The 24,767-nt window shown below is 46.0% G+C and overlaps 2 protein-coding genes across 3 annotated transcripts; one reads left to right on the top strand and one right to left on the bottom strand.

The window, feature by feature from the left end:
* Positions 1-69: 69 nt before the first annotated feature.
* On the top strand, positions 70-5,425 carry CTSA (cathepsin A). Its single transcript, XM_074211223.1, has 15 exons — positions 70-170; positions 385-557; positions 671-782; positions 959-1,009; positions 1,123-1,209; positions 1,337-1,492; positions 1,767-1,858; positions 2,517-2,601; positions 2,891-2,982; positions 3,067-3,145; positions 3,416-3,555; positions 3,866-3,941; positions 4,195-4,284; positions 4,471-4,572; positions 4,887-5,425. The coding sequence occupies exons 2-15, from the start codon at positions 385-387 to the stop codon at positions 4,968-4,970; spliced, it is 1,419 nt and encodes a 472-aa protein (XP_074067324.1). The 5' UTR covers positions 70-170; the 3' UTR covers positions 4,971-5,425.
* PLTP (phospholipid transfer protein) lies at positions 2,891-19,376 on the bottom strand. 2 transcript variants are annotated; one of them, XM_074211221.1, is made up of 16 exons: positions 19,206-19,376; positions 17,453-17,564; positions 17,146-17,245; positions 14,622-14,750; positions 14,078-14,233; positions 13,037-13,100; positions 12,784-12,847; positions 9,779-9,870; positions 9,492-9,668; positions 9,175-9,234; positions 6,857-7,021; positions 6,698-6,765; positions 6,575-6,617; positions 6,401-6,464; positions 5,816-5,892; positions 2,891-5,735 (listed from the first exon to the last, which is right to left on the bottom strand). In XM_074211221.1, the coding sequence occupies exons 2-16, from the start codon at positions 17,550-17,552 to the stop codon at positions 5,607-5,609; spliced, it is 1,488 nt and encodes a 495-aa protein (XP_074067322.1). In that variant the 5' UTR covers positions 17,553-17,564; positions 19,206-19,376; the 3' UTR covers positions 2,891-5,606. The 2 variants fall into 2 exon arrangements, with proteins under 2 accessions (XP_074067322.1, XP_074067323.1); XM_074211222.1 differs by having other exon boundaries at positions 19,244-19,376.
* Between the last annotated feature and the right edge of the window lie 5,391 nt (positions 19,377-24,767).

Below are 24,767 nucleotides of genomic sequence, written 5' to 3'. Positions count from 1 at the left end.
CACGGGGGCGACCCAGAGCCGAACCGGGCCGGCGGCCCCCCGCCCCTCGTGACTCCTCCGCCGTGGGCAGCGATCAGGTGATCGGGGCCCGTCACGTGACCGCCAGTTTATGTGAGGGCCGGGCCACACCTGGATCCCCGAGAGAGCCGCGGGACGCCGCTGCGAGCGAGGTGCGGGGGGCGCGGGACGCGGGGCGGCGGGGGGCGCGGGACGCGGGGCGGCGGGGGGCACGGGACGCGGGGGGCGCGGGACGCGGGGGGCGCGGGACGCGGGGCGGCGGGGCGCGGGGGGCGCCCGCTTCTCCCCTCGCTGCCGCGCCGCGCCGGGCCCCGGGCCGCCTCCCCCCTGCAGCGCGGCCCCCGTGAACGCCCCGTGTCCCCGCAGATGGGCCCGGCCGCGCTGCTGCCGCTGCTGCTGCCTCTGCTGGGCCCGGGCCCGGCCGGGGCGGCGCCCGAGAAGGACGAGATCCTCCGGCTCCCGGGCCTGGCCAAGCAGCCGGCCTTCCGCCAGTACTCCGGATACCTGGACGTCGCGGACGGCAAACACTTGCACTACTGGTCTGTCCCGGGCCAAGGGGCTGGGGGCCACGTGCCCCGGGGGAGCGGGGACCCCGGGGGGGGGGGCTGCGAGGAGGCCGCACGTCCCCCTCACCTCGCGCTCTCTCTCTCAGGTTTGTGGAATCCCAGAACGACCCTCCCAGTGACCCCGTGGTTCTGTGGCTCAATGGGGGCCCGGGGTGCAGCTCCCTAGACGGGCTCCTCACTGAGCATGGCCCCTTCTTGGTCAGTACCTCCTGCTCTTCCTCCTTCCTAATGTCTTACCTCTCTCTTCCTCTCTGAGGCTGAAGGGAGTGGAGAGGCTGAGAAAGGCCTTCTTCTCGGCTAAGACCTTCCCTACCTTTTCCTACCATTCTTCTGGCCAGGGAGACACCTAACTGGGGCTGTCCTTCCTTCCTCAGATTCAGCCAGATGGAAATACCTTGGAATATAACCCTTATTCCTGGAACTTGGTAAGACCAAAGAAAACAGTCTTTAACTGCTGGGGTGAAGGGGAGAGCAAAATATAAACCTTGGGACTTGGAAGCAAAAAAATCTACAGCTGTCTTCCCTACACTATCCCCAGAATGCTAATATGCTGTACCTCGAAAGCCCTGCCGGTGTGGGCTTCTCTTATTCTGATGACAAGAACTACGTGACCAATGACACTGAGGTGAGCCTTCCTAGTTACTCCCCCAGTCTTCTCAACTTTTCTTCAGGAGCCCAACACCCACACCCACACCATCCCACACACATTCTACCAAGTATTACTTATCTGCTGTTTTATTCCTCTTGTCCAGGTTGCGCAAAACAACTATGAAGCACTTCAAAAATTCTTCCACCTCTTCCCTGAGTTCCGCAGCAATCAATTGTTTCTTACTGGGGAGAGTTATGCTGGCATCTACATCCCTACACTGGCTATGTTGGTCATGCAGGATCCCAGCATGAATCTGCAGGTGTGAGAAAGGAGAAAAGCCTGGAAATAGGGGAGTCTGGGAGTGGGGAAGGTCTGGGAACCATGGGGTAAGTGAAAGACCAGGAGGCCACTCTTAGATGAGCCATAGTTTTTTGTCATTCCATTGTTTTCTGAAAGGCAGGGAGCAAAGCTTTTCCATATTCTTGGGTTTATCTTAGTCTCTGAGGGGAGGTCTTAGGAGGAAAGGGGAACACACTCTACCCCTGGATAAGCCTAATCAAAATTGAATTTTGTTTATGTATGTTGTGTCATAGGGCCTGGCTGTGGGCAATGGACTCTCATGCTATGAACAGAATGATAACTCTTTGGTCTACTTTGCCTATTATCATGGGCTGTTGGGCAACAGGTGAGGTGAAGGGTAGGGCTTCTGAGAATTTGATAAAGGACTATGGGTTACCTGGACAAGATTCTGAAGGTATAGATAATTGACCTGAGACTGGAGAAGGAAAGAGGGGTATCATCCCACTAGATGTGAATTCCTTGAGGGTCAGGATCTGGGATTTGTTTTCTTTCTTATATCTCTGGCTCTAAGCCCTCTACATCAGATCCTAGGATTTGGAGTTGGCAGAGAGTTTAGAGATCCTTTATCCAGCTCCTTCACTTGACAGAGAGACTTAAAGAGGGAAGTCACAGATATTAAGTGGTAAATTCCACAGCAGTAATGTCTGCTGAATTGAATTGAGGTGCTGGATTTTTAAAGCCCATAAAGGGAAAGGGTCAGGGGTGAGGATGGTGAAATGTCAAGATAAAATATTTAAGGAATTACTAAATATTCAACTTCATACCAGGCACTAGAGAAGATAAAAATGTAGGCAGTAGAATTGTTTTGTGACCACTTTTTGTCTTCAAAACTGCCTTTGGTGTTCATCAGAACACTACTCCCTGGGATATGAATGTTGAGTGGGAATGGCAGATATTCAGTGTTATTTAGTACAAGTCCTGCTAAATGAAAGGAGTTCCTTCCCATGTCTGCCTTTTGGGTGACTCACTTTAATTTTGTTCAGGTTATGGTCCGCCCTTCAGACTCACTGCTGTTCCCAGGGGAAGTGCAATTTCCATGACAACCAGAACCCAGCATGTATTTCTTTTGTGAGTTTGCTTCTTTTTCCTTGTTCTCTCCACCCACATCAGTCCCTTTGACTAAGTCACCTGGGCTTCCAGTCTATGGGTGTATTCATATTGATTTATCTGCCAAAACTCCTTAGTTTCTATTGTCCCTCTCTAACTTCTTGAGACCAAAGGTGTCCATATGCATATTTGCCAACTCTCCCTTTAGTGTCAAAACAAATATTTCCTTTCCCTGGCCTCTCTGCCCTTCTCCCCATCACCACCACCACCACTCCCCTTCCCGAACATACACACATATACTTTGTCGTAGCTGATGGAGGTGAATCGTATTGTAAGCAATTCAGGGCTCAACATCTACAACCTGTATGCTCCCTGTGCTGGTGGAGTTCCTGGTCACAGCAGGTATGTGCTGCCATGGGGAGGATCTGGAATCTTTGACCCTTTGCCACCCCCACCCTGGGACTCAGGTCACTCACTTTCCCACAGGTATGAGAAGGATACATTAGTAATACAGGATATGGGGAATCTCTTCACTCGATTGCCAACCAAGCCATTGTGGCACCAGGTAAGTTTGGGGAGGGGTATTAAGCTAGAGCTCATCCACAAAAGTCTGTCTCTACTTTATGCCAAAGATGTTATATTTCGTAAAATGGATGGGAATTTGGAATTTGAGTTTTTTTGATTTCCAAATTCAAACTTTTTTCTACTAAAGCTGAGAGTATCTATATCCCATCTCCTGTCTTGCTCTGTGCCCTCCCTCTACTTGATGTCCTCTTCCCTTTGTGCCACCTGGGCAGGAAGGCTGCAGCAATCAGGAGATGTTTTCTCTTGGCAGGCACTGACGAGAACTGCAACAAGGGTACGACTGGACCCACCCTGTACCAACACTACAGCACCCTCCACCTATCTAAACAACATCTCTGTGCGAAAAGCTCTACATATACCTGAATCTGTCCCACGCTGGGACATGTGCAAGTGAGAAGCCTGGGCTGTGGGCTAAGGAATGTCATTTAGATGTGGGGGAATAGGTGGTAAGGACAGGGAAGTCACATTGTTCATTGAGTGTAAAAGCTTAGAACGGGATTTAGAACAGAAGAAATTTTAAAGATATCAACTAATCCAACTCTTACTGTTTGGTTGAGGAAGCTGAGCCCCAAAGAATAGCCCACCTCCCTAGAGTTACCAGTACTACTAGGGTATCTGAGACTTAACTGTGTTAACATGGGCTTGAAACTGCCTTTCTGACTGTTTCTCTTCTTGCCCTGGCCACTTTTCTCTTTGTCAGCTTTCTGGTGAATAGTAACTATCAACGCCTCTATCAGACCATGAATGAGCAATACCTCAAACTTCTCAGTGTGCAGGTGAGTGAGAATAGAGTACCTTGTTTGTTACAAGAAGAGAAAACAGGCTCAGAAAGGGGAAAATCCTTCTTTGAGGCTTTTGACATGCTCGTGGCACTTCACAGACCTTAAGACACCTTAGTTTCTTTTCCTTCTGTTAAGTGTGTTCTTTAGGAAGAGTATATTTGATTTGTGAGCAGGGAAGGTAGGCTGCCTGTAAGACCCAGGATCTGACCAGAGTCCTAACTTGACATTCCCCTCCATTCTCCCACAGAAGTACCGCATCCTGATCTACAATGGGGATGTAGACATGGCTTGTAACTTCATGGGAGATGAGTGGTTTGTGGATTCCTTGAACCAAAAGGTGGGGAAGTGGGCAAGAAGGGAGGTTGGGGTGAACAGGGTGGCCATGACAATCAATGGGTAGCCAGGCAGAAAGCTGGGCAGCAGTTGCCTTGTGTTTGGCTGGTTTGGATCTTGGTTAGAAGACTTCCAGGTTAAGCCTTGATGCTTACTGACCACATCCTTCCTGGGGTGGATCTGGAGACAGGTGGAGGTACAGCGACGGCCATGGCTAGTGCCCGATGGTAATGGGGAGCAAATTGCTGGCTTTGTGAAGGAGTTCGCCAACATTGCCTTCCTCACTGTTAAGGTACTTGAAGTTTGGGGTGGGGGGAGTAAAAAGGAAAGGGAGGGGGAGAGCATGGGGTTAAAGATCTCCTGGGTAATGGCGTGAGTGGGGGAGACCTAAAGGTGGAGGTAGAGACGGCACCAAGTTTGTCTGAGATCAATTAAAAACTTGAGAGGCAGCAGGGACCTGCAGTGAGCTCAGGCTTCAGTCTGGTAGCTGTTGTCTCTTAACTGTCTGTGGGACACTGAACAAGTCACTGCACATCTCTAAACTCCAGTTCTCTTAGAGTCAATATAGAGTGACCTTGTACTCCATCTTGACCCTTTGTTCTCTAGGGAGCCGGTCACATGGTACCCACCGACAAGCCCCTGGCAGCTTTAACTTTTATCACAAGATTCTTGACAAAGGAACCCTACTAAGTTACAGCTTGCCCTGCTGTGGAGGAGGAGGGCCCACTGGTCAGCAAAGCCTTGCTTCCTGCCTGGGATGAGGTCTGGCCCTGCTTGGCTGAAGTCTGGCTGTCTGTCCAAGGGAATCTCTTGGTTAGCCAGGATCAGGCCCAGGCCTGCAGGGGCAGAGATTCAAATTGGATTCAAATTTCCCTTGGGGAATTAATCAGAATTTTGAGTAGTGGGATTAATTCAAGCTATTTGAGGGAGTGAATTGATTCTGGTTTATTCCTTAGGTTCAACTTTTCTGTGGGGTTGGGTACAAGGGTGCCCGCTACATGCCACCACTCACTTTCCATTGTTACCTGCCCTACACTGAGCTCAGGACTATGCACATGTCACCTCTATAGAAACTGGAGTGGGGGGAGGGGAGAAAAAAAGCAGGGTTTGACTGTGATTATGGAAATAAATGGTCCACAGCCCAACCACTCTCTCTCTCTCTCTCTCTCTCTCTCTGGATCCTGACTGGGGAAAGGGGGGGCTTTATTGAAGGAGTAGGGATTGGTTCCACTATAGTTTGAGAAAGAGAAAAGAGAGGTTGAACTTTGATGAATGAAAGCCTGGACTTGCTTGAATGAGTGGAATGACAGCCCCCCAGAAGCCTGTTCAGGAGGTAGGATCAACAGATTGAGGTGGAGAGGAAGTGGGCCCATGGTCACCAACTGGCCGGTTCTTTTCAATCACCTCTCGAAGCCCCTTGGTGAAGTGGAGATCAGCTCCAATGGTCAAGAATCCCTAGGGTTCACAAAGGGAGAAAAAGATTTGAGAAAATGCATCCAGAATTTCCCTTCTACCCCTGTACTTTGCATACTCACTGCCTGGTTAGTCACCACCTCTTTGACAAAATCAATCCCCTCAGGGAGTGGTATCTGTACCCCACGCTTGGTTCGATCTGCAGGAAAAGAAAGCAAGAGAACTTGACTCCAAAGGAGAATCAGAACCAATGGGTAGTCATCAGGAAGGCAAAGATGCTGGCTCAGGCCCACACCTGTGTCCTCCTGACAGGATAGGGTGCTGGGCCAGGAGCTGGAGGGATCCCTGCCTTGGGGAGGATGGGGACTAAAAGAGGAGGCAGTCCTTTCCAACTCCTAAGAATTTAAGGATCATGCGGAGACTAGCAGGGAGAATAATGAATACCAGTCTTGGAGTAAGTCATTTCCTGTCTGGGTGATCTGAAAGTACTTCCCTTTTTGAGGTCTCCTGTAAAACGTTCACACCAGGCCAGTAGAAGTTTAAATGAACCCTTATGGATGTTGTAAAGAACATTACTCTTCATTTATGGGTTGACCTGGAAGACTGCTAGGTTTTCTTCCACCTCTTTGGGTTCTGATTCTGGGACTCCCTCTCTCCAACTCTACTGGTCCCCCCCCATCCCATCCTCCCTGAAATGGACAGCTTACCATTGAGCAGGGGCATCACTGCAATCTGTAACAGTGTCTTGAGTGGTGCCTGCAGGGGAATCAGCTGGGATTGGGGGTGGGGGGAGGGAGAAATCAGGGGCAGGTTTCTGGTAGGCTTGCTGGTTCCCCCTCCCCAGCTGCTTTCTCCATCCCATCCAACTTGCTATTACTCACTGCCAGGGACTCCAAGGCAGACTGGTTTGAATAGATGCGAAACCTTTGAAAAAACAAAGGAACACATTGAGGTTGGTATTGGGGGCCTGCCCTTCCTCCATACCCGGTCCTCACCCCTGTTACCTGCGTAAATCCATCTGGGCCTGAAGAGCCTTTCCCCGAAGAGCCATTTTTGCACTGAGACGGGCATCCTAAAGGAAAGGGGGGGCCAGTGATGTTTGTGACCAGCCTACCTCCCATCCCTTCCTTGGCAGTTCTCCCCTTGCCCTTTTAGCACCGAACCATGGTCATGCTGGAGAGTTGCACTTGCGGCTGGTCAGGTGGTGCCAGGGCGATAGTGAGGCCAGCAGTGACGGAGATGGTGGTGCCTGAAGGCTTAATGGTGCATCGAGGGGGTGCAAGGACCTGCAGCTCCAGCTTTAGAGGTGCATCTATCACTGTTGGACTCTTCAAAGAAGGAAGGGAGACAAGTTAAGGCTGGGCTGAGCAGGAAGGACAGCACAGTGGAATGGAAAGAAGCTAGTGATGAATTCAGATAACCCTGGTTTCAAATTCTGGATGTTAACTACTACCTTAGATCTCAGACAAGACACTTGCATGCATTTCCCCTATCTGTAAAATGAGGAAGCTGAATTAAATAATTACCACGGACCCTTATGGCTCCAGAGTCTGAATGGTGAAAATTATCTGGATGGCAAGCCAAATCCCTGGGGAAGGCCATGGAAAAGGTCAGGGCAGCAATGGGAAGGAATAGGGAGCAACAGGAGTTTGAGGAGAGTAGCATGCTCAGATTGGCTCTTTAGGAAAAAACACTTTAGCACCTGAGTAAAAGATGGATTGGAGTGGGATAAGACCTGAGGCCAGGAGATCAACCAGAAGCCTAATGAAACTGTCCAGGTTATAGGGGTAGCTAGGTGGTGCAGTGGATAGAGCACCAGCCCTGGAGTCAGGAGTACCTGAGTTCAAATCTGGTCTCAGACACTTAATAATGACCTAGCTGTGTGGCCTTTGGCAAGTCACTTAACCCCATTGCCTTGCAAAAAAAACCAAACAGGTTTTTAGCATTATATTATAATGTAATTTTACTATCTCATACTTCATATTTCTTCCTTAAGGATATGATTTCTTTGTCATCACGTTCAACTGAGATCAGTGTATAACATGGAACCAATGTAAACACTAACAGAATGCCTTCTGTGGGGGGGAGGGAAGCAAGAATGGGGGGAAATTGTAAAACTCAAATAAAATCTTTCTTTAAAAAGAAAAAAGATGGGCAAAAGCCTGGATATGTGTTATCTTAACTCTTTGGTCCTCAGTTTGTTCATCTCCAAAGTGTGCAAATTATAAACTACATTAATCTTTTTTGTTTTGTGGACCCCAATCTAGGGAATTCTATAGGCTCCTGATCAGAAGAAGGTTTTTAAATGTACAAAATACATAGAATTACAACAAAAACTATCAAAATACAATTATCAAATATTTTTTAAGCATTTGTTAAATGCTTACTCTATATCAGCCACGTTGCTAAGTACTTTTATAAATGTTATTTAATCATCATAATGATATAAGAAAAATACTTTTTATTGCTAAATAAATATGAGCTATTACTTAAAAAAAAAAAAGAAACTGTTCAGGTTTGAAGTGCCTCCTGACCAGGGCAGTGACACGGAGGTGAGAGAGTAAAAGAATCTGGAGATGACATTGAGGTTGTGAGCCTGAGAATGGTGCTGCTTTCAACCATCATAGGAAAGCTGTATTTTTGGATATGCTGAACTTTACATGTCCACAGGAGATATCCAAAAGGCAGTTGGTAATTTGACCCAGAACTTGAGAAGTGGTTAGGGCTGGATAATCAGGAAATCCTCTACATAGAGACAAGAATTAAACCCATGGGCTCCAAAGTCACCAAGCAAGGCAATAGAAAGGGAGGAGATGAGGTGATGGCTCAGTTCAGAGCTTTGGGAAAAAGCCACTGTTATTAGGCATGAGTTAAAGGAAGAACCAGCAAAGGAGGATGAGAAGTTGGATAGGTGGATGAAAGAGGAGGGAGCAATGTCACAGAAACCTGGAAAGAAGAAAGTAATAATGTCCAAAATTTTAGATCAATTAGGATGATAAGCCAGACTGAAGAGAGATAAAGGAAAGAAAGGAGACATCTAGTTTAGACATGTGTGACATTATGGAGTGACCTTTAGTTCTCCAGTTCAGGTTTGCTCAAGAAGTAAGGGCTTCTTGTATGATAAATCATTTTCTAAAGGCCAAACTGGCTAACTTCAGGGAGGTTTATCACCAAGGTGCTAGTTCTTGAATTTACTAGGTTATAGAGGAGTTGCCATCTGCATTGGTGGAGGAAATGCCCACAGAAAAAATTTCAAAGACCAAGCATACCTGTGCTTTTGAGTAGAAAGAAACAGTACAAATCATCTAATCGCACTGTTTTCTTCTAGATAAAGAAACGGGCTTAGGAAGTGAAATGACTTGTCTAAAGTCATATATTAAGTAATTGAGTCAGAATTTACTTCCAGGCAAGGACTCATCTAGAGAAGTTTTGGAGTGAACTCTTCCTCACATTCTGTCCTCCCATCCCCCATCCCTCTCACCAACAAGATGATGCTCCCGAAGAAAGTGGCCCTCAGTACCATGTCCAGGTCTTTAGGTACCTATAAGAAAAAAGAGAACTTATAGGTTAGATTTGATAAGACAACTAGACCAGTCCTCTGTCCCTGAATTTTCTCTGTATCATTCTTATTTTGGAACACTTCCAGTGATAGGGAGCTCTTCATTTTGCAAGGCAGAAAGATTCATTCCTTTACACAGTCCTCCTGCCCCCATACTGGCCCCAGCCTATCAGTGGGTCAAGCACCACAGTTTGGGAACCCCTCCAAACCTTCCCCCAACCCCTGCCATGTTATCTTACCTTGTCCCCAACAAGCTCCAACCGAAGCACACCAGCCCGAAAATAACTGTCCATAGCAGAGTCAAAGAAGAACTCAGAGAAAGCCACATAAACCATCCTCTCTTCTTCCTGCAACTGAGGCTCCACAGCCCGGTTAGGGAAGCTGGTGTTGGCCTCCACCAGAGGGAAGAAGGCTCCCTGAGCAGGAGCAGTGAGGTCAGAACATCTCAGAAAGAATGTTTGAAGGAAAGAACACTGGATAGGGTCAAGTATCAGGCCCACCCACAGGACCCAAGCTAGGCACTCACCCGGAAATCCATGTCCAGATTGCTGGCTGAGGTCACTGGATCACTCAGGAGGGAATAGTCAATGCCAACATGCTGGTCCACTGCACTTCTTACTATAGGGGAAGATTTGTTTATCACTTAGTTTAACAGCCAATCAATTTGATGACTTTTAATGAGGCATCCTGTATATAATTATGCTTCCTGGGAGGCAGGGCTATGCAAGGCCAGGCAAGGCTATGGGACTTGGAGTCCAAAGAGAAAAGGTTCATTTATCTAAGTCCTGAGTTCCAATCTCATCTCTTGACTACGTGACCTTGGATGTAAAACTGAGGGATAACATTTGCACTACTAACTTGTTATTCAGTCCCTTTCAGTCATGTCCGACTCTTCATGATCTCATTTTACAAATGAGAAAACTGAGGCAAACAGGGCTAAATGACTTTCCCAGGGTCACACACTAGTAAGTGTCTGAAGTCAAATTTGAACTCAGATTCTCCTGACTCCAGGGCTGGTATTATATCTACTGTACCACCAAGCTACTCCTAGGGCTGGGGACAGATAGAAAGGTGGGAGTCCCCTCCAGCTGTAAAGGCCAGATTCTTTGTAAAGTGAATTATAACTGGAACCTGCTCTATTCAGTATGAACTGCTATTCCATAAAGGTGACCTGTAATTACCTTATTTAACAACTCTTCTTTTTACAGAACTGTACGATCTACAAAGTGCTTAGACCAATGTTTCCATCACAAGTAATACAAGTTCAAGGGTGTTGCTCATCTTAGAGAGGAAATTGAGCAACAGATGCCTTAAAGCACCCGCCCAACAACAGTGGCTTAGGGAGTAAGGGAGCAGGTCTCCATCCAGGGGATCCTGGCTGTCAGTGGAACTTTGTTTTTCTCTTTGCCACACTGCCCCAAACTCCCTGTCAGCAGATCCTGTCGTTTTTCCCATATACCAAGGGACAGCACAACCCAGTGGAAGTAGCCAGAGACTCGTCAGAAAGAGCCAGGTTCAGATCTCTCTTCAGACATTCAGCAGCAGGGTGTGTGAGTTTGGGAAAGTCATTTTGGGAGCCTTGGTTACCCCGGCTATAAAATGGGGACTATCATGATAGCACCAGCCTCACAGGGTTGTTGTGAGGTGCAAGTGAGAGAATGGATAGAGGCAGGGTGATGTAATGTATAAAGTGCTAAAATTTGGATCCAAAGACTGGAGTTTGAATCTTGGTTCTGTCATTAGCTGTCTGAATTTGGACAAATAACTTAACCTCCCTGGGACTCAGTTCCTCCTGTGTCAGTGAGGATCTGCTAAAAAGACGTAAATTTCCCTTCTGGCTCAAAATCCATGAAAAAAAAAAGGACATCATTTTGAAAACCTTGAAGGACTACATAAATATTAATCATGACTTTTCTTCTTTGTACTAAGCCCTATCCACAAGGTTGTTGTGCACACATAGTGCTTTGTAATCTCTAAAGGGTTGCTTGAAAGTTATTTGTTCTATTCCCCTAGAGAGACAAACAAACGTGTATGCTAAGCCTGCTGGAGGGAAGACCAGGACAGAACCCGAGGGAACCTCATTCCCAGGGCCTTCCCTGGCCAGAGACTAGAGACTATAATATAAGATGAGATCTCATTTCCACCCAATGGTTGGCACAGGAAAAGACATACTAGACTGGAGTTCTATGCCTCAAAATTTTGTGCCCTGTCTCCTAGAGTTGGCAGTAAATGGGTGAGTGTTTATGGAGGGCCAAGTACTGCTCAAAATCTGTGCTCATCAGCTAGGTGAGATAAAACTCTAATAAGTGCAATTAGGACAGCTAGGTGATGCAATGTTAGAGCCTTGGGCCTGGAGTCATCTTCCTGAGTTCAAATCCAGCTTCAGTCACATCCTAGCTGTGTGTCCCTGGACAAGTCACTTAATTCTATTTGCTTCACTTTCCTCACCTATAAAATGAGCTGGAGAAGGAAATGAGAAATTATTTTAGCATTTTTGCCAAGAAAACTCCCAAATGGGGTCATGAAGAGTTGGAAACTACTGGAATGACTGAACAACAAACAAAAAATAATTGTTAGACATTTCTGGAGTTTACAAACGCACTGCCTACTGTCTTGTGGTTAAGGCAAGCATCATTACTTCCATTTTATATATAGGGAATAACAGGCGCAGAGGAAGAAAAAATGACTTATTGGCTATAGTGGGGACCTGAACCCTCCAGATGGCCTTATGCTTATTCAGTATGTATTTTGTATATCATTAGCTGGATACCTGTTGTCTCTACCAATAAAACATAATTTTCTTAAGGAACAGTCTCACTTTTGTTTTGGTATCCTTATTGCCCAGTATAACACCTTTCCTGTTGTTGCTGAAGAGGAGTCTTCCTGACTCCAAGCCCAGTGCTCTATCTGCTGTGCCACCTAGCTGCTCCATCAAAAGTAATCATGAGGAAGCTATAGAAGAGCCAAGTCTCTTGATTACAAGTCTAGCAGGTTTACTCTCTTTCCCCATTCCTTCCTCTCCTTCTGTCTGTCTGTCTGTCTGTCTGTCTCTCACAAACAGAACTTTGGCTTTTTTTTTAGGGTTTTTTTTTTTGCAAGGCAAATGGGGTTAAGTGGCTTGCCCAAGGCCACACAGCTAGGTAATTATTAAGTGTCTGAGACCAGATTTGAACTCAGGTACTCCTGACTCCAGGGCCGGTGCTTTATCCACTATGCCACCTAGCCACCCTACTACGCCACCTAGCCGCCTCACTACACCACCTAGCTGCCCCCACTATGCCACCTAACTGCCCCAGAACTTTGGCTTTTACAGCAGTCATTTCCATATATAATAAGTCTCCTCCACTCTACCATGCTTCCTCATCTTGGGGAGTCTTGGAGATAATTACTTGCTTACTAAACTTCTGAACAGAAACTCCCAGCCTCTGGGCTTCTCATTTCCAACAGACCCACTGGGAGTTGGTGGGAGGGGAGCAGGAAGAAGAGACAACAGCAGATGTATCCCACCCTTTTCCCATTTCCAAGACTCACCAGGCACTGTGTCCAGAAGTGAATTGAGCAGGACCAGCCCTGCGTGGTGCAGCACAGGGCAGATCTAGGATCCAAGCATCAGCATCAGACCCCTATCTGCACATCAGCACCAGACCCCTATCCCCCCAGCCCCACCCCAGTCTTCATCTTTCTCCACATCCCTACCTACTCCAGCCAACCCTCATGCTTCTATTTCTGTGTTATTCTCTAACACCTGCTCCCTCCCAGACCCTGCCCCTGTCTCCAGCATCACCTGTTGATTGAGAAGGAAACGCATGCCTGAGATGATGAAAGTGGAGAGGAAATCATAGACCTTCCTGTAAGGAGAGGGGGAGTAGAGGGGAGCCTCTCTGTAAACCACATTCCAGTCTGGCCTTATCTCTTCCAGGCATGGAAGGAAGAATAGAGTAGGGGAGTCTGAGGTATGGGAAAGGGTTAAAGTTGGGGACCAAACCAGATCCTCAAGCAGGACAAAACCTGATGAAGACTGGGGAGAAGGCAGGGTTCAAGACACATTCCACCTTTTCCCTCTCACACTCAACATCTGTATCCCAGTGAAGAATAAGTGTGCAGAGGGGAAAGGAGAGTGGCCTTAGGGAGTAGAAAGGGGGAATCCTGGTAGCCTTGCATTCAAGGCCCTCCACAACCTGGCCTAAACTTTTATCTCTCAACCTTGTCTCTCACAATTCCCCTTCATACAAGAATCACTCCTTCCCAACCAGACCCTCCCTGCCCCATCCCCAAGCAGGTCCAATCCTAAACCTTGGCTATGCTGTTCCCTGTCTTGAAATGCCCTCTCCTACCTCCACCTGTCAGTCCTACCTCCAAGGCCCAGTTCCAATCCCAGTTCATTCATGAAGCCTTCCTTGATCCCCACCCACCCACCCACAACTAAAAGTAATCTCTCCTTTTTCTGTACTGTGAAACTTTACATCCTTAATGTACTCTACCTTGAATAACTGTGTGTCCTGTCCCTCCCCGAACCCCATTAGACAGTAATTCTGTGAAGACAGAGAAAATGCCTCATTCATTTTCTCTCATTGCCTAAGATGGGGCCAGGAACCCAGTGAACATTCCATGACTGTCTAGTCTAGAGCATTCACCTTCTTCCCCACTGACTGTCCCTGACCCATAACTGGACAAAAGCTGAATAAAGACCATCCCGACCCAGCACCTGGGACAATGAATTATCCTGAGGTATGACTGTCTCCCCTGCCCTCCAAGGATGGGGAATGAAAGTCCATTAGGACAATAATAGAAGGAATGGGGTTCTGGAGTCCAAGAGAGGCCTCACTTGAAGGTTCCCCCAAAGGCAGCTTGCATCTTGGAGACAGAGGCTCCACAGGACACGTTGGAAACTTTAATTCGACCACCAGGGTCTCTGGCTAACTGCAGGGCTGTATGAATGGACACTCCTTCGGCTGAAGCATCAACAAAGCCCCCATCATAACTGCCAACAAGTGAAAATTAAGAAAGAAATAAGTAGTTAGAGTACATCTCCTATGGACACTTTACACATCTTGTCTTATTTGATCTTCACAACGTTGCTGGGAGGAAAGTGCTGTTATTATTATTCTCTTATACAGTTGAGGAAACTAAGGCAAACAGAGGTGAAGTGACTTGGCCAGGGTCACTCAGCTAGCAAATGCATTAAAGAAGATTTTGGACTCAGTTCTTCCTGACTCCAGGCAGAGTTCTATCCACTGCACCACCTGGCAGAGTTGGGGTGCAAAGAAGAGGCTCAGACAAATAAACCCACCCCCTCTACCTCATCTATCCTCTCCCCTGCTCAATCTCCCCCCACACCAGCCCTCCCCAGTCCTCACCCCTGCACTCACAGGAACCAGTAGAGCAGTTGTCTCCGGAAACGAAGACTGATGGAAGCATTGCTGATGTACAAGATCAGATTGTGGCTTGGCTGGAAGAACAGTTCTGATTGGACTAGCTGCAATTTGTCTACCTTCACCCTTGTGGGAGAGAGAGAGAGAGAGAGCAGGGAGAGCTCAGATCCAAGGTGCCCCAGCCTTAGATCCCCATTTGGAGCTAAGTTTCCTTAGGAGAAAAACAGGAGAGCTGGAAGAGCCCCTAGTAACTTTGAATTGGGGCAATTATGTGGCTAGGGCTAGTCAAGAAGTCACATGACTAGTTGTGTGTGACCTTGGGCAAGTCAATTTAACCCTGTTTGCCTTCAGTTTCCTCATCTGTAAAATCAGCTGGAGAAGGAAAATGGAAAACATTTCTAATATCTAAAAACCCTAAAATGGGGTCATGAAAAGTTGGACAAGCTAACAAAACAAATTAAAATTCTTCTCTTTTCCCTCTCCCTATAAACATTATGAGAGCAGGGCCATCCAACCACTCATTCAACCTAATCTGAGAAGAAAGTCAATAAATAGCCTAGCTCTCCCAGGGAAGGACCCCTAAGCCACATGTAGGAATGGACCTTAACTACCTTGTTTTACAAGAAAAGAAACAGGCATAGAATCTCAGAAATGGAAAGAAACTCAGAAATCCTCTAGTCCAATCTACTCCCAAAGGAATCTCTTCTTTGACCGCCCTGATAAATGATTACCAGGCCTCTACTTGAACAAGTACTAATAATCAATAATAGATAACACTTATATAGCACTTTAAAATATGCAAAGTACTTCATAAATATTCTTATTTGATGAATTCTTTTTATGGGGAAATTTCAAAGCAACTTATTTCTATTTTAGACAGATGGAAGCGTTTTCTTTCATCTAGCAGAAACTAGTCTCTCTGCATCTTCCCTTACTTGTCTCCTGTTCTATCTTCTGGAATCAAGAAGAGCAAATCTGATCATTCTTTTCCATGAGAGAAAACCTCAAAGATTTGAAGCTATCTTTCCTACAACTCCTTTTCTCTAAAAAAAAATAATTATCCCCAGCTTCATCAACCAAACATCTTTCATGATGACTTAGCCACGTTCGTCCATTGAGTTTTTAACAGAAATGAGGTTCTAAGCCCAAGCCTTTTCTATCCCCTTCATAACCTGACCCCAGAACCTCTTACTGACTCAATCCCTGGAAGAAGTAGGATGTGAGTGTAAAGATGTTTCCTATTTGAGATGAGGAAGTATGCCCAGGATCCCTAGTAGGTATAATTCTGTTCTAGGCAGTAGATGAAAACGACACTGGATTAGGAATTAGCATCAGAGTCCTAGCTCTGAGACTAACTAGCTGTATGACCTTGTATAAATCACTCCCTCCCTGGGGGTTGCATTCCTTCTCTCCACTTTGAGCAATTTTTCTTGTTGTCCCTCCATCTCTAAATAATCTTCTTCAACTCTATTTCCTTCCCTGTCTTTAAGCTCTGGATAAAATCCCATCCTTTATAGGAAGACTTTCCCAACCCCTCGATTTCAGTTCTCTAATTACTTCTTTTTATCCTGCATATAACTTGTCTATATTTATTTGTCTGCATACTGTCACCCCCTTTAGCTTATAAGCTCCTTGATGGCAGGGACTAGTTTTTGCTTCTTTTTGTATCTGAAGCACAGGGTCTAATAGTAGGGGTGCTTCTTAAATTGGACTTGGTCAGGGGTTCTTAACTTTTTTTAGGTTATAGATCTCTTTGGCAGTCTAGAAGCCTCTGGATCCCTTCTTAAAATAATGTGAGTGAGCATACACACACACACACACACACACATATACACACACACGCAAATACAAGATAATACAGAGAGAGGATGGCATTAACAGCTGCGGGGGAGAGAAGAGGGTTTGCTTACTGAAGTTAGTGGTGAGTCTCAAAGGCAATCAGAGATTCTAAGAGGGGCAAAAGAAGGTTTTGTGGGGAAGAGGGGCAGAAGGTGCAGAGACCATGAATTGGGAGATGGAGGGAACTCTATGGAGGAGGTTTTTACTTTGCATCTACTTCTATGGGTATTCAAAGTGCCTTTCCCAAGAGAGTATGGGGTCTTCCTAGGGTCTAACAGGGGACCTGTCACAGAGAAGGCACTGAAAAACTGGACAGATAAATGATCTCCCAAGTCCCTTCCAGCTCTAAATCTCACAAGCTTATAAATCTACAAACACTGACTCACTAGGCCTCTGGCAAATTTGGGCTGCCAAAGTTGAGAAATACTGTGACACAGTAACCTCCTGGGGCCTTAAGTCCCTCCTCTATAAAATGAGACAATTGGACTAAAGAGTCTCTGGGGTCATTTCCAGCTCTAAACCCATGTGCTAATGTTTTGTATTCAAGTAAAGAAATTCTGACTTGAACTGAATAATTCTGACATAGCCCAAGCATAGCACAGTCCCATTCTTCCCCCCCCTGTACTGTACCCCATCCCTAGCTTTTTAGCCCACCCCCCCCCCAATCCCAGACCCCACTCACTCAGAGATGTTGTAAGAGAATGGGCCCTCGCTGCCCCGAAGGTCTGGGATGGTAATGGTTTCTAGCTCCTGCTCCAAGAACTTCAGTCCTTCTTGCTTTACTGAGGCAATGAGACCATTAGAATTGGTAACTGTTCCTATCAAATACTGTCCCTCCTCCCCTCCTCCAAGTTAATCCTTCCTCCATCACAAAACACAGGCTTTTTGGTTGGAAGAAAAGGAGAGGTGTCCCCAGGGAGCTCTCTTGAACAGGAGACTCCCCCAAGTAGGGACCAAAGAAAGGCTGGCCACTTGTCTCATAACCTTACCCAGCTCCAGGGCTTTGGATGTGACACGGATCTTGCACCCTGGAGTCTCAGCATGAGTGACTACTAAAAGTGCTAGGAAAAGGGCCCAGAGGGGAGTCATGGCTGCACTGACCTGCGGGAAAGATGAGTAAAAGAATCATTATTCTCCCACAGACTTTAGGAGCAATCTCTTCTCTGGGCCTCAGGGCTCCAGGACTTAGGCACAGCTCTAGGGGTATCCAGATACCAAAAGAATTCACCTAGTAGGGGCAGCTAGGTGGCTCAGTGAATAGAGCACCAGCACTGGAGTCAGGAGTACCTGAGTTCAAATCCAACCTCAGACACTTAATAATTACCTAGCTGTGTGGCCTTGGGCAAGTCACTTAACCCTATTGCCTTGCCAAACAACATCACCTGATATTACTAGACTGAGGAACAAGAGGAAGGGGCCTCCAACTTCCTCCCCATTCTTGATAACCAGGTTTTTCCTGGGGACGTCAGTCTGTTTTACAGACCTGTCCTGGGATCTCATCTTCCAGCTCCACGTTCTGCTATCCACTGGTTTGAGCAAGGAGAAGAATAATGGGGGGAGGGGGTTTAAAGCTTCTTGAGTAGCAGTCACATGACAGGCTAAGACTAGTGGGGTGACTGACCCCCATCCCCCATCTCTAGCCACCTGGCAACAGAAAGCCTGCAACTCAGCCTCACTCCATGGTAACGGGAGCAAACACATTCCTGGGGACAGTCTGTGGTATCCAGGGCACTACTTAGGGAAGGGGGCAGCCCAGTACAGACAGAGTGAGATTTAAAGGGCTGAGCTCCTGGAGGAATCCCCCTTTCGGCCTTCTCCCATTCCCTGGATCTAGAGAATCTTGGGATGACAGCTGTGGAAGGGATCTTAGAATGTGGAGCTTAAGGAAAAGAGAATGTCATAGATGAACAGAACTCTACAACACAAAAAAATGGAAAGTTAGAAATGTAAGGAACATATATATACAAATAGATTATATACATGTATCTATATAAGGAACATGTATACACACTTATTTATAATGTATAGCACATATAAAGTAAAACAGAATGCTAGAGCTAGACAAACTCAAAAGAGAGACTATGGAATTTCAGAGTTAAAAAGAACCTTAGTATGTGTCAGAGCCCGAAGGGAACTTACAGCATTTCATGCTAGAACTGGAAGGAACCTTAGAATACAAAAAAAAAGAATGCTAGGACTTCTGGGAGCTTTAGAATATAGGCTGTTACAAATGAAAGGACCCTTTGAGTTCCAGTCCATTCCCCCTTTATTTTCTCAGAGAAAAGAACTTGTCCGCCATCAGTCTGACTTCGAATTAGCTACCAGAACCCGGGTTCTTTTCATCAGGCTCTCTTCTTGCCCCATTCCAGTCTGGGAATTAAAGGGCGCCGACCCCTCCCCAGCTGGACCCACAAAACCTCACCCCTTAGCTCAAACCCAAGGGGAGTGGGGGAGAGGGAGGGGAAGCCAGGGTCTTCTGGAAGGGCAGCATGAGCCATTCTCTGCGCTGCCCCAGCCCCGGTGCCAGCCCCAGGACAGATCCTCTGCCCTTAGCCCTCGCCACCGCGTCCTAAACCGCTTTCTGCACATCCCCGGAGTCTCCTCAGTTCCTCCCCTAGCCCGGATGCTGTGTGAGGTCCAGGCTTCTGACCTGGGGGAGCGAGGATGGGGGTCTGGGGAGGAGGGCACCGGAGGCGGCAGCGAAGATGGGGGGATGGGGGTGGGATTTGTGCTGAGACTCACGCGGCGGGGGCCGGGGGACTGGGCTCAGCTGCACTCACGTCCTGCCTCCAGGGCCTGGATCTGGGGAGAGAAGCAGGGCCAGGGTCTGTAGGGCTTACTTCGGGGACTGCTGCCTTTATAGGGCGCTAGCCGCAACCCGTTTCCACCACCACCACCACCACCACACACACTCACACCCGCCCCTCTCCTCCCCTCCTGAGTAGGGAGGGATTGGGGCGGGCTGACTAATGTGGAGGAATGGTGGGGGGAGGGCTAGGCAGCCCGTGACTGATCAGGCCCAGGCAGGCTGCATACTGCCAGAGACCAAGGGTCCCTTAGCCATGGAGACACATGGTCGGTTCATCCTCAGGACAGCCTTGCCTCTAAGGTATGTCTCAGGGGCTCATTATCCCCATTTTACCGATGAGAAACCTGGCCCAAAGAGGGCTAGTGACTTACCCACCATGACAGAGATAGCAGATGGCAGAACTGGGATGCTGAGTTGGAGTCCAAAACTCTTCCCAGGACTTTAGGCTTTACCCGGCTCTTTTAGCTCTTAATTCTTCCTTCCTCATCATTTACTTCTCATCTGCCTATCTCAGGTCCTACTCCTGGATTGCCCCTCTTCTTTCTTTTAAGCTTTTCAACCTAGGCTTTCAGCCCATTTAGAACTTTTGCCTTGGGGATCCAACCTAGTTAAAGTTATATCCAAATTATTGTAGGATTTTAAAGTAGGAAAGGACATTAACATCACACACAAATGCACATGCACACACACACACACACACACACACACACACACACACACACACAGACAATTTAACAGAAGAGGAACCTGAGGGTCAAAGAGGTGACATGATGTGCCTAACAATCCCACAAGCTGTAAGTATCAAAGCTGGGATTCAAATCCAGTTCCTCTGATTTCAAATCCAGTATTCTTTCTACTACTCATTTTCCTGTCCATTCACTAATCTTCACCTGATAGATGCCTATTAACTCAGGTTTCCCTTCACCTCCAACCCAAATACCTTAAATCTATTTTTTCCATCCTCAGGAGAGCTTGTTCTCCTAGAAACATTCCCAGGGATTTTATCAGATGTTGAAAAATGTCCAGTCTCAGGCAGCAAGGTGCCCATCTGCCTCCTGAGTTCCACAGTTCTCACCAGTTTCTCCATGGGGGAGCAGATAGCCTCAGAATCACTGGTTCCTTTGGTTGAACTGATCTTACACAACATATATGCTGGCAGTTCAGGTGAGATCCTTAGTTCAAGGGCCAATCAGGCACCTTTCTACCCCATCTCCCCCACCCGACCCCCTTTCTCCACAGGGGGTGTTGGCTGACTCATAGAGGCTTGGAGTTGGTCCCCTTCCCCCATCCCTTGGGTATTCCCCATGTGTCCACTGTTCCAGGACTCAGGCTTGGCTTGGGGAAGCTGCTGCAGCAGTCACTCTCCCAAACACTCTCCCTTCTTCCCTTTACATTTGCATTCATGCACACACTTACCCAGCTTCCTTTCCTGAAACTGAAACCCCTCTCACTGATCTCATCTTGCTGGAGCATGTGAGTCGTTGCATGTGACATTGTTAGGGTTTGGATATGTGAGGATGAGCAGGGGGAAACCCAAATAAAAGGGGAGAAGTCCCAGGAGTATAGACCTTGATTCAATCTGCCTATAAACAGGTCAAATATTTCCAGAAGCTTGCTCCAAGAAATCAGAGAATCACAGTGGGAAAATAGTGGAAATGCTGCCTCTCCGGGGTAATGTTTGTAGAGTTAGATTAGGAGAAAGGACAATTGTTTTATTTTGACCTGTCCTTGTGTTTTGATACGGTAAAAATAATCTTTTTAAAATATCTTTTGAAACTTTGTTTGTTTGTTTTTTTACTTTTTAAAAAAGTCCATGAAACTCCTCCTCATATGTATTTCCTCACCTTTAAAATGAGGAAATTAGGCTAGAGAATTTTTGAGATCCCTTCTAGTTCTGGCATGCTACATTCCTCTCATACCTCACTGACCTCTCTATATAGCTCAATCAGTCTTTAGCATGGAGTGCTTTATATTATTATTGAACTGTTTCATAAAAGGAGGTCCAATCAGATTATTGCAACCATGTCTTTCTAGGTTTAACTTTCTAAGACTCCAAATGTGTTAGTCTTTCCCAGGGACACAGAGAGGTTCTTTGAACAGTAGAATTCTATCTTTATCTCCCATAGTGCCTTGGATAAAATTGGTACATCATAAATTAAAAAAAGGTACTGAAGCAAATATTACTCTTATTAGGGCAGAAGGTTCATCAGGCCACTCTGTTACTAAGTGATTGTAAAAGGATATTGGGTCTGGAGGATGGCTTTCATGGAAGGCCACTACAAAGTCAGGGCCCTAGGAAACCTGGAGGACTGGGACTTCTAAAAACCCTAAGAGCTTCCAAGTTTATTTTGCTCTTTCCTAACATCAACCAGCCCTTTCCTTATTTCTCCAGGAGATCTTGAGCTGGCTATAAGCCATGCATTCTTTCTATTCCTAATCTCTTAGGATTGGGTAATTCTGTATAAACAAAAAAAGTAAACTCTTTTAGCCCCTGACCTCTCTTAATATTTAGCCCTTTTGTATCTCTTGTCTTTACTGTGGGGTCTTCACTGCTTTCAAACAGCCTAATTCCTTCTTGCTGTTTGATAAATCTCAGTTTCCATTGCATCTTTCCTCTCCCTCCTATTCTTGTGACCTTCCTTGTTCCTGTTTTCTCCTCTGATGCCTCCCTGGTCTGTAAGGGGTTTTTTGGCTTAGGAAAAGCTAATGAATCATAGCATCTTAAAGATGGAAATGATCTCAGAGGTCATTTAGTTCAACCCTTACCCAAACCAGGAATCCTGTTGACATTTGCACAGAAAAGACATACAGATTCTGCTTGGTGACCTTCAACTCACTGGGTGCAGTATGTTTTTCAGTTGTGTCCTGCCCATTGGGGTATCTTGGCAAAGATACTGGTGTGGTTTTTCATGTCTTTCTCCAGCTCATTTTACTGAAACTGAGACAAACAAGGTTAAGTGACTAGCCCAGGGTCACACAGCTAGTAGGTGTCTGAAGCTGAATTTGAACTAAGGTCTTCCTGATTCCAGGTCCACTGAGTCATCTAGCTATCCCTAAGAAATCTACTTCCCAGTCTGATGCCAGCCAATTTGTCAGTGTTCCTAAGAGCTAGGGTACTCCCCAGGCAGATTAAGAAGGGATAAATGACTTTCCTACTCTGGGAAGGATGAATTATACCAGAACTCTTTTTGATTTGCTCATCTTTAAAGATAGGAATTAGTCTATATAACCTCTAGGGCTCCTTCTATCTTTAAACTTAGAACTTTGAAATCAAAGTAAATTAATTATATATATATATATATGTATATATACATATATATATATATATATGTATATATATATGGGAAGAGAAAAGGTCAGCTTTTGGTGAGGCAGCTGAGACAGGATGGGAAGGGAAAAAGTATTCCTAACTCCCAACTAACAGGGTCTTTTAAATCTAACCTTTAAACCTAAGGTTCTGGTTAAAAAAGGAATTGGAGGAGGAAATAAAAAACCACCACTCCAGTGACTCTTCTGAGAAAACCTCAAATGGGGTCAAAAAAGATTTAGATGTGACTGAAACAACTGAACAATAACAAGATTTGTTGGACATTTTCAGCATCACAGAACATCAGATTTGGAGGAACATCAAATAGCAGAGCTAAAAAACTTTAGAACATAAAAATATCAAGTGGTATTTTAAAATGGAATTTTATAAAGGGAAGGGACTTTAGGAATAATCTAATCCAACTGCTTATTTTATAGTTGAAGAAACTGAGGCCCTAAAAATATAGCTCAAGAGTCCCCATTGGTATATTTACCTTGTCTCTAGTCAGTCAGTTGACATAAATAGATCAACATAAAGGCATCCACTGAAATGCCCCAATAAGACAATCAGCAGAAAAATATATGTCCCCCACAAAATTCAGTTGCACTCTATCACAAATACATATCATTAGGAAGAATGGCTATACGTAGAGTTCAGAAGTGGAGAGGTACACTTAGGTATGTGGCCTAGGTCCCTTACACCTGCAAGGCCAAAGGACCCCTCTCCATACAATATCATCTCATGATGTCTTTGACCTGGCAGGGCCCTCTCAGAACATGGTATCTGTATTGGAGCATTGACTCTGCTGCAGGACTGACTGGGCATGGTAAATCATTGTCCCCACCACCTGTCCTTTGGGTTCAATTCACATGCTGCCTGTGAACCTTTGGAAAGAACTGATGTCCCCAATCTAGGACCAACAGGTACCCTGACTCTGGGACCTTCCATATCCTGAGCAAGATGCCAGATATAGACCCTCTTTTGCCTCTTTCACATATAGAAGTTCTTTCCCAGATTAGGACTAAATAACAAAAATGCATGTTACTTCTCTATCTTTGAGAACCAAGTCATTGCCTTTGCTGACTTCCAACTGCAATTCTCTAGATTTCTTCATAATTAATCATCAGAGAAACTGTAGGCAGTTTTGAACCACAACTTGGGGAGGAACTAGAGGAGACATATTGGACTGAATCTCTTTCAGCTCTGAGGTTATCTGGTAGATGGTACATGCTTCCTCTGTTCTACTTCCTTACTGGGTGCTGTTGTTTATCCTCCCTCCTCAAAGAGGGTCATGATATTAGGGAGGTGGTGCCATGACATGCAAATGGATTAGATTTAAGTGAGGGTGGGAGGCCTGGTAGTCTCAGTTTCTCCTCTAGAGACATCTGGGTCCAGTGGCCAGAAATGGATCAAGACCTAGATGTAGTGGGAGACCTTGCCCTTTTTAAGCTAAGGTCTTTAATAGGTCTTAGTTTGACCGAGGCAATGCCCATTCAGTGATTAAGGCTAGGTAAGAAACAAAATTGGGCAAAAAATGACTTTTTCTTATTAGTCAAAAAAAAATCAATCTGGAAAGGGAAGACTCTTGGAGCTCCTGGCCAAAACAGAAACAATTGCTTGGGCAGAAAAGAATAGGATAAGGTAGTAAATCATATACTGGCTATTCTATGTCAGGAGAAAAAAGGTCATATATTATCAAAAAGGTCACTTTCAGAGCAGCTTGTGAATGAGAGCTGACCTTTAAGATACCCATTATCAGATTTACAGCTGTCTTGTTCTTTGCAGGGTCCCTCAGGGACAATAGTCATCACTTTTTTAAATCTTAATCTCATCTCCCAGCTAAGATTCATGAGACCTGGCAGTTTTTCATTCTAGGAAGGCAGCTAGGTATTTCAGAGTCTTAGACCTTTTTTGCATGATTCAGTTACCCCTAACCCTTCTTAGGCCTAGAGTACTACACTGGAACATACCTCAAATTTCTTTAGTAGTCTGCTTTATCTGGGAGAAAGATCTTGTGGCAGGGGAGGTGATGCCATGATAAGCACATGAATTGGATTTTAAGTGGGGGAGGGGGTGCTGTGCTAAATCACTAGCCTTACTTTCTCCATCTGGGTCCAGTGTTCAGGTATGAATCAGGATGACTTACAGCCCAAGGTCACACAGCTAGTAAGTGTCTGAGGCCACACTT

This window comes from Macrotis lagotis, chromosome 1 (genome assembly GCF_037893015.1).
Source record: "Macrotis lagotis isolate mMagLag1 chromosome 1, bilby.v1.9.chrom.fasta, whole genome shotgun sequence".
NCBI classification, from domain to species: Eukaryota; Metazoa; Chordata; class Mammalia; order Peramelemorphia; family Peramelidae; genus Macrotis; species Macrotis lagotis.
This window is presented reverse-complemented; position numbering and strand designations above follow the sequence as displayed.